Below are 20,027 nucleotides of genomic sequence, written 5' to 3'. Positions count from 1 at the left end.
TATATTTCTGGTCTTTACAGCATTTTGTGGTAATTAGGAGCTGTAGGCATGGGTATGTGGTCCAAATTTGAACTTTTAACTAGTTCCCTGATAATTTTACTTGGCTTTAATCCTTATGTTTGCTAAGTAATGAATAATCATTCCATTCTTATTCACTAGCCACATTACTGATGAATTTGTGTATCCTTTATTCACTTGATTTCCAAGTTTCTAGTTGTTTTTTGGTGGTTTTTTTTGTGTTGTTTTTTTTTGTTTTTTCCAAAGAGAGCAAGAAGGGGAGATTCCACTGATTTTTTTTTCTCATTCTTCCATAGCTTTTAGTGAGAAGGGGTAGCCACAGCTGCTTCCTGTTACAGTGCATCCATTGTATATTTAAATATGCATCTAAGTAGTAGTTTATTAACAAATTAAGTATAAAAATGAAAAGTGATCTTTTGTAGATGGTTTTATTTGGATGAAGTGTATGGTGATGCAGCAATTAAGACTTGATGGAGCCAATTAAGCTTACAGGAGGTCTGTAACCGTGTAAAAATATCAGTGTATATTACAAATTTGAAGTTCAGAATATGTGAAGTCCAGAATATAACTCAATTAAAAAACATTTTTCTTTGTAAACTGGATTTTAGAGCTCTGTCTCCCCTCCCTATCATCTATAGCATTTGGTACGTACTAAGAATTACTGTATTTTCTTCAGTTGCTGCAGCTTGTTTGTGAGATTAACATTTTAAAAATAGAATGGACAGACAACATTACAAAATAGACAGAAAGAGGGAGCAATGGTCAATTATTTAAATCTTTATAAAGAAAATAAGCTGTGTTCCAAGATCAGCAATTAGGAAAAAAAATTACTGGCTTTAAAATGGGAATTAGAGGTAAAATAGCTTAAAAACATGCCTCACCTCAACCTTGAAGCATCGGATACTACACTTGTTAAAAACAGCTGTCCCTGTTGCAATTTGTAATGCAATTCTGTTATCAGACTAGTAAATTGTTTCATTTTTACAGCTTCAAGAAACTATTATAAACACCTGAGAGATGATGACAAGATCTAGATCAAGATCACCACGATGGAAACCAAGGTAAATGTTTGTGTTCTGAATACGTGTGTTGTGAAATGTAGCTCTGTATAAGGATTTATAATTAGAACTTAAAACTTGCATAAAACAAAGAAAACTGCATCCACAATTACAATTTGTAAAGTGCATGTTATTAATTATGATTTGGTTTCCAAACTCAACACCTGTGATTTTTTTTTTTTTCCCCAATTTGGAATTTTATTATTACAATTTTTTTTTTCTGTTAAACTGGAGATGTTAAAGTTTTGATGTCTGCTAAGAAGCTTGTTCCACTTGCATGTTTTGGGACTTGGAGCTGCCTTAAACACAAAAGTCAAGCAGCAAACTAGTTAAGGCTATTTTTACTCAAGCACCACCTGGTACACTGAATGTCTGTAACTGTTTTTGCTTCTTGGTTTTCAGGGAGGGCCAGATCAACTGTTAAAAAAAATACTGCTAAGTTCAAACGTCTCAGGCTTTCTGAGCCTTTGGGGCTGATCTGCAAATGGATCTTCAGCACAGTTAGATGTGCCTTGTAGCATAAAGTGAACTGAAAACATGGGAGTCAGTGCCCTTCTTTTTGGACATTAGCCTAGTGGCATGTGTGATTGATGCATGTCACCAGAATAACATGGAGGTTGCTTTATGCTGTTAGTTTGTTAGTGAGCTGCATAATTTTTAGGACTTGCAGTGCCAACTTGAGGTGTTATAACTAGGAGGTTGGAATTATAAGCTCTCAAGGGCTATTACTGTTTAATATGAAACTACTTTTAAAATGTTTTTGGGTTGCTTTTTTAAAAAGACTAATTAAGTTGTGATGACCAAGAGAGTTTGTTAGATAAAATAAGTGTGGGGGTTTTTGTTTGTTTGTTTTTAGAAAGAGAAATCCTGTTTACTTCTATACCAGATTGATAGTTGTGAACATCCTTTGGGTGAAGGGCAGGGAGGAATGCCCCAGCTCTCATTAAAATGAAAGCCTTAACCAGAACAGTATGGGGCAGCAGCAGGCGCAGTGCAGGTGCTATTGGAAGTTAGCTGTTATGGTTTCATGAAGATCTGTAGTCCTGAGTTTGAACTTCTTTGCAAAAAGGGAGAAAATAGTTATACCAAAACATACATTTGCAATATTTGTACAAAGGAAGTGATTTCCATAATTTTTTCAACTCCTATTTTTTTGCTGTTTTTAATGAAGAGTTTATTGAGAGCTTAAAGTGAATACTTTAATGCAAGTGGAAGTGTCTGAGACTACTTTCAGGTTCTGGCTAGTGCCTTGTGCTGTTTTTTTTCTTGATTTAAGGAGATTTTGGCTAAGAACTCTTTAACAGGTTGCTTTTATTTTTGTAACTGTAGGTGGAAATGCAAAGCTGAGTGATGCAATTGAATGGATCTTATCAATTGAAGCTTTAATTACAAAAGTTGTAGGAAGTGTGGAAGTGCATATATATACATGTGTATACATGTATGTGCATTTATGCATAATCATACAAAAAGACCAAAACATCCTTCTGAAACGTCTTCTTTTCAGTAGGAAAAAGCCTACTTGTTTTCCATTTTATATAGTCTATTTTATAAGGTTTTAAATCAGTTTTGGGGTTGTTTTGGCATGCAAAGAAAACCTGAAAAGTTTTCGGTTTTTTTTGCTTTGGTTTATATGCATTTTTTTTCCCCTTCCTTTTTTCTTTTGGCACTGAAAAAGTTAGGGAATGCTTGAGGATTGTGAAAATGTGTATAACAGTTGTTTTCAAAGATGTGAATACCTTATATATACGAAATTAGTTCAAAATGCAAAGAGAAAAATGATTGACTTACTAATACTTCAAGTGGGTATTTTTACTGTGAAAACTTTCAACAGAGTAAAAGTAAGTGTGGTACTCTAGCCAGGCAATTAACACCTTAAGTATCTCAGCTTTAATGTTTTTTTACCAGTAGATTAGAATTGTGTTCTGAACAGTTCTTCCTTGGGGAGTAGATACTCTTATTAAGTGGTTGATTCAATTTTATTGGACTACTCAAAGTGGATTTTATTTTTGCCTTAGGTCCTTATCTCCAGCATTTAGGAGTCCAGAGCACCATAGGCAAAGGTATACTCATATTAATTATGACTGTGAATATAAAAACTTCCGTAAGGACCCAAAGAAGCCTATGCCTTGGAGAACAGATGATGAAAAATACGGACAAAGCAATTCCAGGTTTGCACCACATGGTAATAACCACCAGAGAATGTATGAACGTAGATCGCCTTCACCAAACCTGAAGAGAATTCCTATGGAAGATAGTTACAGTCATAAGCCCTACAGAACATACACATCTGAAAGAACTGAAAACAATAGGAGGTGCCAGTTACCACCAAAATACTCGGAAATACCATATGAAGAGCGTGATCGTCCATTTTATCAACACAAAATGGAAGACAGATACATGTTTGAGCATTACAAAATCAGTGGAAATGAAAAAGGAATGAAACCTTTTCATAGACCATTAGGGGCTTCTTGTAAACTTGAAAGAAAATGGCACGAAGATGACTTGAGGCACCAGAGGTTACATGAAGAGAAGTATGGTCAGTCACCCAGAAGAGTTTCTGATGAATTTACGGCAAGGAGCTCTTTACAGAAGAGGTATAGGAATAAAATAATTAAAACCTGGGTATTGTGGTGTAAAGCCTCAAGTGAAAGTCTGTTTTCATTATAGTTGAAGATAACCACCTTGAAACACGTTGGCCACTTTGTAGTTTAATTATGGGCGACTGGTAGTAGTGAAGTAATTGTCTTTTAAGTAAATCGTATTGATGGCTAGAGTATGAAGGGATAATGTGTCCCTCTTAAGAGCCCCTGCACATCTGTACCTTGGCGTGAGGGATTGTGGGTTAACTTGCCACGCATTCTGCTGTTCAACATTCTGCACATATAAGTTCTCACTTTCTTCTCTAGTGCAAGTGTAAATTGCTTTATGTCAACACAGGTATCCTGAAGATCACGATTACAGAGAATATGGGCACACGTCTAAAAGGGCTAAAGAAATGGAGAGGTATGACGGTGGAGAAGTAGCAAGAAATTCCAAGTGGAAGCAAGAACGTTTTTTTCCACCCTACCAAGAAAAGGAGGAGCAAAGAAATCTGGGTGCCCAGTCCCACCGATCGGCTGAAAGGGAGTACTCAGAGGGTTCTGTCGCAAAGATAGCCTATGAGTATAGTCACAAACGGCGCAGGCATCCGGTCGGGGAAAAGCCTTTTCCAGATGATAGAGCTCAGAAGTACGTGAAGCAGGAAGACCAGAAATACGGTGCTTCTAAGGGTGCCTGGAATAGCAAAGAGTTAGATTACTTTAGCAGTGGAAGAGCGAGACGGAGTGAAGAAGGGCACGTTGAAGTACCTGTTAAATATAGTTCAAAGAAGGGCTGCAATGCTTGTGTTAACTCTTCCGAAGTGGATGTTGATCTGAGAGCTTTTAAAAACAAACTACAGGAAAGAGTAAGGAAAGAAGGTGAAATCGGGAAAAAAGTAGATTCCTCCGATAGTCAGCATGATTCAAGTCATAATGTTTCAGATGTGAAAATGTCAGATGTCAACTGTAGGAGGGAATGTCTCACAATCAAAGTGGATATGAAGAAAATGGTGGCCAAGTACAGGTATTGGTTTCCCCTTACCTTTTCTTTTTTCCTGTCTCTTTACAGTTTATGAATATTGGAGGAAAACACAGTTTCTTTAAGAGGTAACCGTGACAAATGAAGGTTGTACCTTTTCATTTTAATTTAAAAGGTTAATTTGCCCAGACCAGAAACTTACAGCCTACCTATATTAAACAAACAAACAAATAAAAAACCCCCAAAACACACCAAAAAATCCAGAAAAAAACCCAACAAAACAAAACCACAAAAAAGCCTCCTCCATTTCATGGAGATGTAGTAAGAGGTGGAAAGAGCAGACAGGCCTGATATGAAGCTGTAGTTTAAAGTTGCTTTTAAGTAAGTGTATTGCTTTTACTTCAAAGCAAAGAAACAAAAGCAGAAAAGCCTAGTTCTATGCTTTCTTCTGGAATATTATGGCTTTTTTTTTTTTTTACTGAGTCATCCCTCATTTCTGCTAAAAACTACATAACCTTTAAATTACATAAATCTCAGACACAGGTTCAGATGTTCAAGGATTCAAGTTAAATAAAGCAGTCAAAAATTAAAGACCCCTGGGTTATGTTATTTGTTGTAACAAGTAGAATGGCAATCTGTTGATGTATCAGAACTGAAAAGGAGTGGAGTCTGCTTCTATCTTTTGTGTAATATTCACGGTTGCCTTTAGCATTTCCAATGCTGGCTGAATTGGAAAAAAGTGGTAGAAAATCTAGATAATGGATACGTCATTGTAGAGTAAGCAGCTTGGTTTGTATAGATATTTTTGCAGGCTTTTCTGGACTATTACCTTGCTGTTGTGAGCAAGGATGTAATGTAAAGGCAGTAATCCCATTTTGAAGGGATTACCTTCCTTTCCAAAGTGATCGGTCTTAATTTTAAAGGTATTCTGCCCCTTGTCCCAAATAAAACATCTATATATTTTTTTTCCTTTTCCAATATTTCAGAAACATGTAATACAGTGGAGAGTTAAAAAGACAAGTTGCTATGTGTACATAAGGGGCTAGTATTAAAGACTGAGGAAAGGAAAGGGGAGTTATGCCCCTTCCCCCCCCACAGCCCCCTTTTTCTGGAGGATAATGTAAGGAAAATAACTTATCATTGGGTTTTATTGCAAGCCCATAGGATAATTCCTGTATCCAGTATCCTCTTACTGCTGTTTTTGGAAGTCATGCACAATGGACATGGTAATTATTTGCAGCCTGAAGAAACTGCTGCCTTGATTACAGCTAATTTAATGTGTGGAAGGTTTGTTTCTGCAGCCAAAAGTGGTAAATCTTTTATTTTCTTTAAAGATGAGAACACTAATTTTGTGGAAGCTGATGACTGGGAATATTTGTACTGCCTTCTTTAGGCATTTAACAAATACCTGACTTGTATTCTTCTCAGCAGAGTAATTTCTTTCTTCATAAACCTGGGTAGCAGATTAAAATCCTCTACAATTGAGATTGTTTGGTTTCCCACTTGCATGGGTTTATTTCCAGTTTGCTGGGGACAAATAGATGACTTCTGGCGCCTGCTAGAGGCTACTTCTGACACAAATTTTATATGAAATTCCAGTCCAGCATGTTTCAAATTCAGGATTGGCAGGCTCTTAATCACTTTGCAGAACACACTGTAACAGATTTTATCCCAAAAGCTTTTACATGGGCTCCTGGAGTCCTCAGTTTGCCTTTTTCTTGCAACAAGAACAGCAGGATTTTTGAAGTGTTGGCTTCCTTGTCAAAATACTTCTTAAGCAGCAATGCAATCATTTGGGGTGTCAGCTTACTTAGAAGGAGTGAAATTTGACAAAAAGATGTTAAACACATTCTTAAGTTCACACACTGCCACTGGAAAGCCGTTTCACTAGGCTCTAGTGATGATTCCGTTCCCAAAGATGCTGTGAGATTTTTACATCTCCAAACTGTTAGTGAAAATTGTCAGGTGGCTCTTTATAAGCAAAGACACATAATTGCCGTCCTGAGTTATAATGAATAAGTATACCAGGATCTTCATTTGCCTTTACTTGATAATCTGGACAAATTAATTTTAAAATTCACAAACTTCATATTATATATTTCACCAAAACAAGGATTTCTGAAAGTGTAGTAATATCTCTGTATTTTATTTTAGCTTTTCTTCCTTAGGTCCTTACAAGGTTTTTTTTATGTTAAAAAAAGATCATAATGAGATTCCATTAAAACACATTTATTCCTAAAATGAATTTCTTAATATTTTTTTTTTCTACTTGTCTGTTTGAAGTTCTCAGATATAGTGAAATCTTTTAAAGTGAATATCTGCAACTTTTTATTCTAGGACTGCTTCTAGTCATACTACAGAGAGACAGATGTCCCATGATCTGGTTGCTGTTGGCAAGAAAGCTGAAAACTTTCATCCGGTGTTTAAGCACATGGAATCTGTAACACAAAGTGTAGAAAATGACCCATCAAGAGAATTTACTCAGGAAATAATCGCAATTATTCATCAAGTTAAAGGTGGCTGTAGTATTTGGAGTATATGTATGTGTTTATGTAGTTATAATTATTAAAAACAAATCCAATTAATTAGATACGCTCTCCTTGTAAGTCTCAGGTGTTTGCATTCATTTGTTCTTTGGCTTCATTTTGTATTGTTTAAGGAAAATGCAAGTTGAGGATTTAAAACAGTGAGGTGGAGAATGATGGTAAGAAGGTCTCAGTCCATAATAGAGGCATTATTGTGGAGTGTAAAGGTTGTAAGGACTTAATGCTAGTGTTTAAGGCTAACCTGCTTCTTTAGGAAACAGGAGAAAAAAGGAGCTTTGCTGTAGTCACAACTTTCTAGTTATATACAGTTCATTTAAACTTTTCAGATTAGTATTTAGACTGGCACATCATGGTCAGCATTGAACTTTATTTATAGGTTCTAGTCATTTGAGTAGTACCATGATATAGATGACAAATAGTTAACTTTCTGTTCAACTTTAATATTATTAAATAAGAAGGATGTCTAAGTTGGGCTGGCCTAATCTTTCATTTGTGAATGTTAAACTGCAAGTGGAAATAGTTTGAAAATTAATCTTGGAAGTTGTCTTAGTATCCTTAAGTGTTAGTAATTTAAAAGATAGAATTACCTACTGTGCATTTCGATCACTGCAAATAAACAGTCTTGTATTTAATATCTGTTCACAGCAAATTATTTTACATCCTCTGACATAACTCTACATGAACGGTTCTCGAAAATTCAAGATAAACCGATTGCAAATATGAATGAAGTTAAAATATGCTTGGATCCAGAAATTCACAGGTAATTGACATGGTTTTTGCCTTAATTTATTTTCATTAAGGTTATTAATCTTCTGTAGACTTTATACAATGCACAGTGTTTTTTCTCTGGCTCTAAACTACCTGCCCATTCTCTGTAAAGAATTATGTAGTTGATCAGTAACAGTAATGCTTTTGCTCTTCATAGTGATGACACTTATGTGTATGTAATTTTGTTCCAGGAGGATTGACATGTCTCTAGCAGAACTTCAGAACAAACGAACTGTGCCATCTGAATCTCCCCAGGTATTTTGATTACTTAATGTTTTTGGCAAGCAGTAAGTTAAAATGATACTGATGTAAACAATATTTCCCCCTGGCTATAAGTAATTTTTATACACTTTGAAGACAATCAGTTATTCTGACTGTTTTGAAAGCAATGCACACTTCAGCATATTTATAGATACATATTTATACAAGTACAAGTGTACTTAGTTTGCTGATGGATAAAACACAGGTGTGTTCTCCAGAGTTGCTGAAGTGTGGTTATTACTGCTGCTTGAATCTGTTTGTCCCTATCTGTTTTTAAATAATGTAAATACTAATTAAGTGACCGACATATGGCACTTACTGTCCCTCTGAGATTAGAAGAAGCCTTAATGTTTTTTCCTACCCTAATTTTAGAATGTCCTGACACTACACATAATTCCTCAGTATGCTATTTCATCCTATGCTTTCATCCAGGGACAAAAGATTTTCTGTCTTCTTTCAATCTATGCTTACTGTGATTAAGTTACCTTTTTTTTTTTCTCTAGTACAGGTATATGGAGATTCAACTTAAGAATAGTAGAACCTTTTAAGATTTTCTGGAATATATGTGAATGTGTTTGCCTTGGTAACTCCATGCAGAATTCCAGTGCTCTGTTCACTGTTATTTGGAAACTTGTAAAAAGGCAGATGGTGCAAGAAGGGGTAATTGCTTAGGACTACTTTTGTTACTGTTTTGGACTTTGGATCCTCGGATTGATGTGCATCTGTCCCATGTACAGATAGTTGACCTATGTTAACAAGGTTATATACCCAATGGAGCCCTGGAAGGACAGAATCACGTCAGCGTTCAGTTATTACTAGCTAACTTTAACCTTTCCTCTTAACTAGAACATTACGAGAGTGTTAGAAGATCCAAACGATCTACGACATGATATAGAAAGGAGAAGAAAAGAGAGACTGAAGAATGAAGATGAGAGAGTGTTTCATGTAGATGGTGTAATGCCAAGGTAATTGGCAGGTAGCAGTATTTTTGGCCCAAAATTGTAGTTGTTTTATGCACTTATTTTTTGACTCTTCTACAGTCCCTTCATGTTTGTTGTGATTCTTTTCCATGGGTTGTCCTTGGAAGTTTAACTTGGACTGAAATCCATCTGACATATATTGCAAAGTACTCTGGAATGGAGTGTTACCTTGAAAGAGGTTAAGCAGTGGGGGGGGAAAAATTAAAAGCAAGCTCACTGTAGCACTGAATGAGAAGAGGGGAAGAAATTAATTCAAAGATGCTTAGCTATTTTTAAACTCCTTGATGTGCCTATAACAACATTTTTTTGGTATTTTGTAATTTCATAAAAGCATTCTAGGATGAATACATTGTTGGTTTTCCCTGATTGTTCTGTAATGGTATGTGGAATATCAACAAAGAATGGGATTTTTTCTGAGTCTTGGGGATTTTTGTAATAGCTTCTTACTGTTATGAACTCTGCCAACACATTTGTTAAAGGTGTTTGGCCTAGAGGTGTTTGCTAACCTCAGTCATCCTGTTTTACTTTTGATGTTGTGAGGTTGGTTGATTAGAGAGATGACTGGACTTATTTGTGTTAGAAGAAAAGTTGATTAAAGAATTGCCAGAGTGTAATGAAATTTATCTACACTATAGTCATGAGTTGCACATGGCTCTTAATATGCTGCTATTAATTAATTTTAAAAGCCATGTATAATGGCAAATAGTGGCTGTGCACATGTGCTTGGAAAAACTGACTTGTGAAGCTGCAGAAAAAAATTATTTCTTGTATTTGAGATTGTTTAAACAGAAAAAATAAAAGTTATCAACTAGAAAAAAACCATAAACTTTAAAAATATCAGAATGTTGCATACAGCCTTTTATGTACCTGGGGCTATATCTTTAGTCTATGTGCGGTGTGATGAATCTGGCAAGGCTTTTATTTGCCACTTTCACAGTTACTATCTTGCTTATCTTTTGTGTGTGATGCTTAAAGCAAGAAGCTAAAGCTTCTCTAGAAAGTGTAGCTGTGCTGGAGTTCGATGTGAGGAGAGGTTACACTGTAAGAGTTGGTGGACAATGTCATGTGAGCTGAAGGCTGTAGTGGTACGGAAGACTGGTAGAATTTTCCCAAAATAGTTTTTTTTCATAGTTCATATTTGGGATGCTGGCAATACTTAAGAGCTAGTCCAGTATTCCTCTGTTTTTACCTTACTAATTTATTTTGCAGATATGAAAGTGGTTTCTGTATGTTTGGTGAACTATGAATTTTGACTTTTGGTGGTGACTTTTCATGGTGTATGTTTTACTTGGAGGTTTACTGACACATCTGTATGAGCAATGTGGTCAGTAAAATACCTTAACACCAAAACCAACCAAACTAAAACACACTACCCCAAACCAAAAACAATATCAGAAAAAAAAAAAACCACAACAAAAAAGCAAGCAAAAGCACAAAGCCAGAGCACTCTGCTTCCTGAGGATTAAACTGGAGCACCTAGATATTTATCTGAACTTCCGTGGGATTTAGGATTTCATGAAATGGAAACTTCTGCACAACTTTAAAGATTGTGTGACAGCTACTGAAATGCAGAAAGCATTTTCAACCAGCGGAGGGCAGCAGTGACCAGCCGTGCAGGCACAGGGAGAGTGACCTGCATAGCAAGGATTTCAGGGAGGCAGAGTATCTTTGTGAATTTGTTACTGCATAAGAGAATACAGCTTGCCGTATAATTCTGTGCAACCTGGGCCTGAGTTTAGTCAGAGAACTAGTATTCTGTTGAATGCCCTAGGAAAAAAAATAGTTTAAAAACGTCACTTTGCCCTTCTAAGTGATACAGATGCTAGACATAGGTCTTTAAAGTACAGAGCTTTTATATACTATGGCTTTAGATTTTGATTGTGTGCTCTCTCTCTTTCACACATACGCATCAGGAACCAGCAAAGCTGCAGTCTTGCAAAAGTACGAAACTCTCAACTTGATAGCTTCCAAAAGCCTATGAGGTTCTTTAAGCCACCTTTCAGGAAATTTATTGGGAAACCTCACCTGGTAAGCCTAAATGTAGAATTAGTAGCTTCTGCTTTTTGTTGTTATTAAATTTATAATTATTTTTTTGCTGCATTGTCTGTGCTGATGTGAACTTAACCATCTGTGATGTCTTGGCCTTTTACATTTCAAGTGAAACTTCATTATCTTCAACTTTGCTCAACAATAAAACTACTCAAATTCACAGTTCTAGTGCAAGAATGTTTCCTCAGATATTTGTTGACACATAGATTCATGCAAGTGACCCAAAACCACTTTTATGGCCAAATGCTGATACAAAAAAAAAATCTTTTGCTTTTACACACCTGTGCAGTACTTCATAACAACTTTACTATTGTTTTTTATAACTTTGTAGCTGGCCAGGACTTTGTTGTTTCAGAAAGTTTAGGTAGGTATGTTAGATAAAATCAAAACATTTTTTCAGCTAGTTTTGAAATGAGGTGGTCAACTTTAGATCTCTTACTGAATAGCAGGAACAGGTCAAACTAGACTTTTGAAATAAATTTTAGGTTCAGAATTACTTACTGAAATTAATTTATTAAAGGGCTTTATGACATAAAAACTTATCTTGCTTTGTAGCTCAGTGAAAGAAATTTGTAAATATTACTGCATTTCTTCCACTCAGTTATGTTCTACCTGAACTATAAATTAGAAGGCCTTGTTATTGGGCAGGTAACCTGAGGTAATGTGGAACAGCTTAAGAAAAAGAATGACATTTTTACTGATCAAAGCTAGTTTGGGCACTTATTCTTCTTTAGGCTATCTTTCTGTGATATACTTTAATAGTGAAATGCAAAAGACAGTTACATTAGATTCAGTAGAAATAAATTAGTCTCTTTTGAAAATGCTTTCTTAATAAATGTAGTCTTATTTCCAGATGTTTCTGCTTGTTTAACTTGGAGAACTGGTGAGGCCAGAAAAGCTTTATTAGTGTGTGCAGTGTAATTCTAAAACATCTTTTTTTTTCTTCCTCCTGATGGGTGCAAAATGAGGAGGAGACTAATGTAAATTGTCACTTTTTATACATTGTAACTAATATCCTATGGATGGAGTTTCAACAGACTGAGACTTCTGACCATCAAAAGTATCTTTTAATTAGTCAAAGTTCTGATCATCACCGAAATGTAGCCACCTTGCAGATATATAATAGTGCATCTTTCAGTGTTAAACAACACAAGTTTTTAATGGTAAAAAATATTACTTAAGTAATATAGGAATTGCAAATAAAAAAGGGAGTTAGTTTGAAATAAACTGTGTTGTTGTTAGATGTGCTAAAGATTCAGGAAGATTGCATTTTGGTATCTAATAGTGAGTTGCAAACATACAGTTTTGAGAAAATGCTGCACTGTAGTGAGGAGTTACCCATTCAGAACAACAGTAGCTATGGAAGCATGGGTATCACAAATGCAAGGCATCCTAGAGAAAGAATGACTCTTCATTAACTCAGCCATGCAGAAGCAGTTTGCAGACAAGTGGGAAGATAAAATACTTTAGTTTGCCATCCATATTTGTCAGTAAAAATAGAATGAATTGATGCTTGCCAACTGGCTCAGTAGGCTTGCAGGCATTTTACAAATCTGTCTGCAGTACATTAATTGGCACTTCTTAATTGCATCTCTTCTGTTTTTATGTTTCTGTTCTTGCCTTTTGATTCTTATTCTGCTCCCCTTGTCTTGTGTTTCCTGTGTATCCAGTATGTCTAAGGCTCCTGTTTATCTAGTATGTCTAATGCTGAATAGGTAAAGTTATATTTTCCTGCAAAGCAGATCACTAATACAGCTAACTCCTATCTGAGGCAGTACAAATAAGTTAGCTCCAGTAGTGTGGCACTTCCCTTGACATATAGACGTGTTGTGTGAGAATGTGTAGTGCTCAAATGGCTTTCCATGAAGGAGTTCCTCAGGACTGGGTGTGATTGGGAAGCTTATCCTGGTGGGTGTTAGCTCAGGCTTGATCACCATACATGTAAGCTGCTAACACTGCTTTAGTATTTGTCGTGAGGGTAAAGTGGAGTGGCATCCAAGCAGCCAACTGTAATTTCAGCCACATGTACAATTACTGTGTTGATTAAGTTTTCTGTAATTAATTCAGGGCTGTGTGACTATATTCACTACTACTTTGTTTGGAAACGTGGTATTAGTAGAGTTGAAAGGAGCTTTAGGGGAAAACAAAATTAAGGAAGGTAGAGGCCATTTGTAACTGCTTTCTGCAGGAGGACAAATGTTTGGAATTTGCCATTCAGAGACTTGTATCACAATAGTCTGATTCAGGTGTGAACACTGCTGGGCACCTTGAAAAGTATAAAGGACTATGACTAAAACGCAGCGTTTGGAGTACAATACATTGGATTTGAAAAGTGGTTTGATGGGTGGACCAGAGCATTGGTGCTGGTTCAACCACACCTTTTACGAGCTCTCCAGTTCTGTTTGGTGCTGTGGAAGAGATGTAGCAATAGCACGTTGTATTAAACACGTGGAGACGTATGCAAAGGATACCTATTATTACTTCTATTGAGGAGAGGTTCCACCTATAATCTTAAAAGCAAACCCTTGGAAATCCAAAACAAAACCTGTAACCTTCAACACTCTTCAGGTTTGTTTGCTCTTATTTACAGGTAAATAGTGAGAAAAAAGTGCATCAGAGAGCCAGGTTTCAAGTGACAAGTGTAACAGTGCCAAGACTCGGAAAATACAGCAAAAATAACATTTAAAAACAGTATTTGACAGTAAAACCACTTCAGCATCTTAAATTACAACACAGGAGTTAAAAAAATTAATGTATTGTGTAAATATTAGCACATTTTAGTCCTTGTTAGTGACATTTCATTGTGGATTTTATGACTGTGACTTAAGGAGCTGTGTGTATCGGCATTGGTAAAAGAGAGCTGCTTGAAAACTGGAAGTCTGACCAGTAGACTGCATCTGATGCTAGGATGTTGCCTAATGTGAGAAGAGATAATGTGTCGGTCATTTTAAAGTGTCCTTATAGTAAACTATCAAAATGTGATATTAATACCACTTCTTGTTATCTTGTTAAATGGAAGATACTAGTTGTTTGGGTTAAAATTAAACATAGGAATGGCTTTGACTTGGCTGGCATGCTTTTGATATCCCATGATTAACCAATATGACCTTCTCAGTGCAAGGTATGAGCACCTTTTAAAGCAGGCCACTGAAGTGGGTAGGTGTTTCTTATGTTAGTATTTGGTAACTGAAGCTTGAGCTTAAACTTGAGAAGAACTTGTGCCTTGAAGGTTCAAGTGTTTATCTAGCTTTGGTTGTAAGAAATGTCCTTCTAGCCTGTACTCTATTGACAAAAAGAGGATAGGTAAAGAGTAGAAGATGAGAAGAAGCATCTGTTTGTACTTTCCCTTTTTTAAAATTAAGAAGTACTGTTTATGAAATTCCCGAAGATTAGATTGTTGTATCTTTTCATTAAGTAGTTCTAATGTTTCTATTTCCATTAATGTGCTTTGAATCTTGAGGGAGGTGGGAATGGGAATGGGTGTATCCAAAGTTAGTTGAGACAAACTTTATTTTGATTCCCAAAGGTTTATTTTTAACTGTAATGCGAAATTGTGGTGGTTTTTTTTTTTTCTCATATTGCTGAATTCTCAGCTTTCAGGAGGAGTGTACTTCAACAGGGAGGTTCCTGATTGATGTATCTGTTGTATGGAGAAAGTTAATTTGATTTCATGGAATATCTTCATATTTGTAAATTAAGAAGGGAGCTGGGAAGTTCCTGACATGCTTTTTCTGCTCTGGACTTATTTTTTTATACCTTTTCTTCTTGGAAAAGCCATTTTAGTTACTTTGATCTCACTTCATAATGTCTTTTTCTCTTTTTGTTTGCTGCTGAATCCCCTCTTGTCAAGGCATTTTAAGAAGCTAAATACTTGACTTTTAGGGAATAATAATAATTAAACAAGCTAGCTAGCTTAAATCCCAGTTAAAAGTTAACTAAGATAATTCTGTTGTTTATAGCCTGTCCACCCCCATTAGTACAGATGTTAGATAGCATATCCTAAAGTGTTTATGCCACTAGAGAGGTTTGTTACCTTGTTAGAGAACAGAAATTCTGTAAACAGCAAGGCATGCATTTGCATTTATTATTAGATTAGTATTTATGAAATATTTAATAAGAGTTCTCTTCTTAAGCTCTTTTTAAAATGTATTTGAAGCTGGTGAAATTTCCTTTGAAAAAAAAAGTTCAACAGTAACACTTCTGTGATTATTCAAGAATGGACCATTAAAAAATATTAATTTGATTGTCAGTAGTTTTAGCAAGTCCATTCTGATGATGTAGTATATGCTTTGATATATATTTATAATGGTATGCAATGATGGAAAAGAGTTATATTCTAGCTGTGTACATCCTCTCAAGGTAGCTATCATAGGAAAAGTTGAAAAAGGGCAAAAATACACAGGTATGACAGTGACTGGAGGGAGTGCTCTATTTTTGTGTGTTTCTGTGGCAGGCAAGTAATCTTCAAAATGCTTTCCATAATACAGAGTTAAAAGTAGAATCTTCTAAGGACTAATGTAATGTGCTATGCATTTGTTGTCTAGTTTCTGTGGTGGTCGGCACAGTAACAGTGCATATGTCTCCCCTAAACTATGTTAATCTTTGATGACCATATGCTACCTAGGGATGTCCAGAGTCTAATCTTGTTGCCCTTATTTCTAACTCAAGGGATGACTCCTACAGCAGCCTGTCTATTACACTTGCATGCAAATTGAGGCATCTGTTCCGGGGAGGCAGCAGTGGAGAAATTTAATTGGGTTGCTACCTGCTTAAGTATCTCCAAGATCATGATATTCCAATAGGGTTGGTCTGTATTCTCTTCTGGTTCTGTGGGCTCTGCCTTCACTTTAGTCAGCTGGACTCACAACCTTATGCTCCCTTTACTCTTCTTCATTCAAACTGTCATTGTGTCAAATGCTCTAAGATTGAAAGAGTTGCAATAGTAGTATATCCTGGAAATGTTGTATGTTTTATTGAACAGTTTAGTACCCTTAAGCTAATAACACTGTTTTCCTACTAGAATTCTTACTATTCTTCAAAATCGAGCAATACTTACCCTCACAGACACATTAGAGGACACCTTGAAAATGCAGGACCCATCAGAAGACACTTTAAGGTACCGCACAGTTTTTATCAGATGTGTTACATAGAATAGTGTTTTGATCCTGTTGAGTTCTGTAGCAGGAGACATTTATTAAGGTATTAAGTGCCATGAAAAATAGTGTCATCATAGCTTCATTGTTTCCACTGAAGTAATGGCAGGCTTAGCTTTTAGTAGGTAAAAGCGCTGGCAGTGACTTGAGCAGGGTTGTCCAGTATTGTATCTGTGCAGTTGAAATAAACAAGTTAACTGCAAAGTTGAGAATGAGAATTGCAGGAATTAGACAATGACTGGAAAGCTCATCTAACAAGCTGGTCAACTTTCTTTCCTTCACCTGAAGCATGTGGAAGCCTGTACTATTTCCCAAGACTGAGAGATGTGAATTGTGTTGTTCTTCTGGTTTCCCTGTGGTAGGCATATACCTGCTTAAAGAATTTACTCACACTTAGTTGTATTGTGCCTGGACTCTGATGCTTTTCAAGAAAGGGGTTAGCATTTAATAGCCTTCTGTATGTGTTTTCTGCATACAAGCACCATAAGAGTAACCCTGGAGGACTGGTGGGGCAGCTTCTGAGTTATCTTCTACATAGTGGGTGGGTGAAATGGCTTGGGAAATAACAAAAACTCTGCATTTGCATAAAGGAACCTCGGTTCTGTACAGTCCTTTCTTAGCTGCTCACCAGCCACAGAGTGGAAAATAACAGTGCAAAAAATGATACCAAAGTTACTGCAACTGCAGAGCATGTGATTTTTCTTGAAGTGATACTTTGTCAAAAGGAGACTGGTTTCCCCAAAGTAATTGAGTCACTCTCAAAAAGGTCTATTTCTATGATAAATTTTGTTCTCTCCTACCCTTTAAAGGTGTTTGTAAAAGATGACAAGAATTGTACATGGTTAGGATGTTTCCTCTTTTTTAGCTGGAAAGCCATTGTTTAAATTTCAAGGAGAGGTAACCTTTATTTTTAAAGGATTAATATATACAGGAATGCTTTCTGTCAGGAGAACGTTGGAAAAATTAAAATGGCAGTACTAGGAAACTATGAGCAATTATGATAAATGGCGGTTTTCTTAGTCTGAAGATTTTTATTGCTATTTTGTGGGAAGTCTGACTGCTTAAGAATGAAAACTTTTTATAACTTCAACAGCTGTGGTCAGTGTTGAGCTTACCATATCCTTTCTGTGTATTTATAATGCCTTTCATCTTGTTACCTTTGTGACCTCTGCTCCTGTTCCCACACTAGGATAGTTTACAACATTGCAGTCTGAAGGTGACAAAGGCACAGAGCAATGAATGTTTGTTCGGAATATAAGATCTTAACACTATAGGAAAAATACATATACTGACTTCTTTTTAATACGACTCTTATGCTCACTGTGTGCACCAATGGCAGGCTTGACATCACTGAATTTTTTATCAATAGTGAAGTGTTGTCTTAAACTTTTTGATTGATGCTGGTTTACTTTCAATAAAGTTTGAAAAAATCTTTGTTGCACAATACATTTACTTTTGTTTTGTGCAGAAGATCTTCAGATGTTTTAAACAGTGAGCACAATACAGCAGTTCTTTGGGCCACTTGGTAGCAGGTGGTCTTAGGAATATTAAATGGGAAATGAAGGAGGAGGTCCTACACTTGGAAATGCACCCTTCTGTTGCTCTGTACTGTATGTTTTACATGTGTATAACTGTAAATATAAACTATTGAGTTTTGGTGCCCTCATTTTGTACTTTTATTTTTCTCCCTTCCCCACCCATACAGAGCAACTTTGCAGATGGCCGTTTGCAATCCCATTATATATCAGGCTTAGTACAGAAAGGTTTATATATTCAGGCTAAGTACCAGCGGTTACGTTCTGTTGGTGTAAGGGGATTTACCACTAATAAATTCAGAGATGGATTTTTGAGAAAAGAAAAGGTAAGTTGGCTTAACTTATTTTTTTACTAAGCCATTTATGAAATACGAATATTTGTAAGATCCATTCCAATTTTTTAAATCCCCATGGGATAACTTGGATGGGATTTTCTGGACTATTGGTTCTTTGTATTTTACTGGCAAACTTGATCGTGCACTCCTGTTTCCTCCATGTTTATTTCATGGAAATTTACTGAAACCTCTGAGTAATTTCAAATCAGAGGTGGCCTCTGAGGTTTGGCAGTTACCTCTGTTTTGGTATTCTCTCCTAGAGATCAGTTTGTATCTTTTCCTAATGATAGGAAAAGAAAGTGGCCCTCTCTGTAAAAATATGATGTCCTCTTAGCCTATAGTTTTAAATCAACACAAAGGATAGTAATATTTTTTTTTACTACCTTTCTGTGTTTCTCTTGTTCGTTATGTTACCTTAAATTGATCATGTGCTTTAAAGTACACACTGGAGTGCTGTTCTGAGTGAAGCATCCTATACTATAATGTCTGTGCAAAATGGCTTGATAAGGACAAGCTGAAATAATTAGGCACATCTGTTTTATGATACCTTTTGATTTGCAGTGTGTATGGGATGATAATTCAGAACTGCAGAACAACTTATCGGCCGTACAAAATGTTACAGCTTTTATGAGGATCAGTAGTTAAAACATTCTAAATCCTCTATTAGAATTGATGAAGTATGATCAAAGTAGTATGAGGTTACTCCTGACATCAGAGAATTGGATTAGATGACCTACACAGTCCCTTTCAGTTCTGCATTCCTATGTGAATTCTTGTTTGCTTAGTAATTGTGTCTACCTAGCTACAAATAAATACACTTCTGTAAGTATTTGTAGTTGAATTAGAATTCGGTTCTTAGAGCACAGAAGTGTAGGTTCTTCAGGCTGTTTTCAAAAAAGGCCCAGTGGGGGGAAAAAAAGGAAGCACACAAAAAACACCACAAAAAATGCAAAACAAACAAATTTAAAAAACCAAAACCAAACCAAAACAACAAACCCCAACAAAACCCAAACACTTTATAGAAGGTAAACTGGTCACTGGTTATTGAAGTATGCTGGTGGATGCCTTTTACATTTGCATAGACTCTGAGAAGTATGACCTCTAAAGGTTAAATTGAATGAAAATTAGTAGAAAATAGATGGTGAGGGAGTTTTATCAAAAATTAAGACCTTCTACAATGGGCATAAATGTCCCATATTTTTGTTGTAGTGAGCTTTTCCCCAGTAATTCTCAATGCTTTTCTATAATTAGATATCAGTATTCTTGTCTGGAACCTACAAAACATGCATAATACAATCTGCCTGCTGGAAATTATTATTTGAATTAGAGAAGCACAATAAGATCTGCATATTTATTTTAATTTATTTTTTTTTTGTTATGATTAGGAACTTGAGTATCTTTGAGTTCAAGTAGAATAAATCCTGAAGAATAAATATGATAGCCATTTTCTTGACAGCATAGTGATTGCTGGTTGGCTAATTCTTAAAAACCAAAACTGTTCCTCAGATTCTAGTATTTTCCATATTTTGCCTCTTTTAGTGATTAAACTTGTCATTGAGACTTTTTAAGGTGATCTGAATAGCTTTATTTCACCCTTTTGAAATAATTATGCATATCCATCCTTTATGGTATCATCTCTACAATTATGCAGTTTCAATCCATAATTGAAATAATATTGTATGTTACTTGTTATAATAGTACAGTACTTAGGAAAGTTGGGAGGCTATTTTCTTTCCAGTAACAACTTTTTTTTTTCTCTCTGTAGG

General features: G+C 35.8%; 1 protein-coding gene across 2 annotated transcripts in view; it reads left to right on the top strand.

Moving 5' to 3' along the window:
• The first annotated feature begins 1,038 nt into the window (after positions 1-1,038).
• The window catches only part of LOC104388297 (chromosome unknown open reading frame, human CXorf23), a 19,559-nt gene continuing 570 nt past the window's right edge, over positions 1,039-20,027 (top strand). The window contains exons 1-10 of one of the 2 annotated variants that reach the window (XM_009997154.1): positions 1,039-1,079; positions 3,092-3,670; positions 4,014-4,679; positions 6,972-7,150; positions 7,826-7,940; positions 8,140-8,203; positions 9,056-9,174; positions 11,103-11,217; positions 16,259-16,354; positions 18,097-18,252. In XM_009997154.1, the coding sequence (XP_009995456.1) occupies positions 1,039-1,079; positions 3,092-3,670; positions 4,014-4,679; positions 6,972-7,150; positions 7,826-7,940; positions 8,140-8,203; positions 9,056-9,174; positions 11,103-11,217; positions 16,259-16,354; positions 18,097-18,252 (2,130 nt within the window). The remainder of the gene's footprint in view (positions 1,080-3,091; positions 3,671-4,013; positions 4,680-6,971; positions 7,151-7,825; positions 7,941-8,139; positions 8,204-9,055; positions 9,175-11,102; positions 11,218-16,258; positions 16,355-18,096; positions 18,253-20,027) is intronic. The other variant, XM_009997164.1, reaches the window with a different exon arrangement.

This window comes from Chaetura pelagica, unplaced genomic scaffold, assembly GCF_000747805.2.
Source record: "Chaetura pelagica isolate M959 unplaced genomic scaffold, ChaPel_1.0 scaffold80, whole genome shotgun sequence".
Classification (NCBI taxonomy): Eukaryota; Metazoa; Chordata; class Aves; order Apodiformes; family Apodidae; genus Chaetura; species Chaetura pelagica.
Note: the sequence above shows the minus strand (reverse complement) of the source record. Positions and strands in the feature narration are given on the sequence as shown.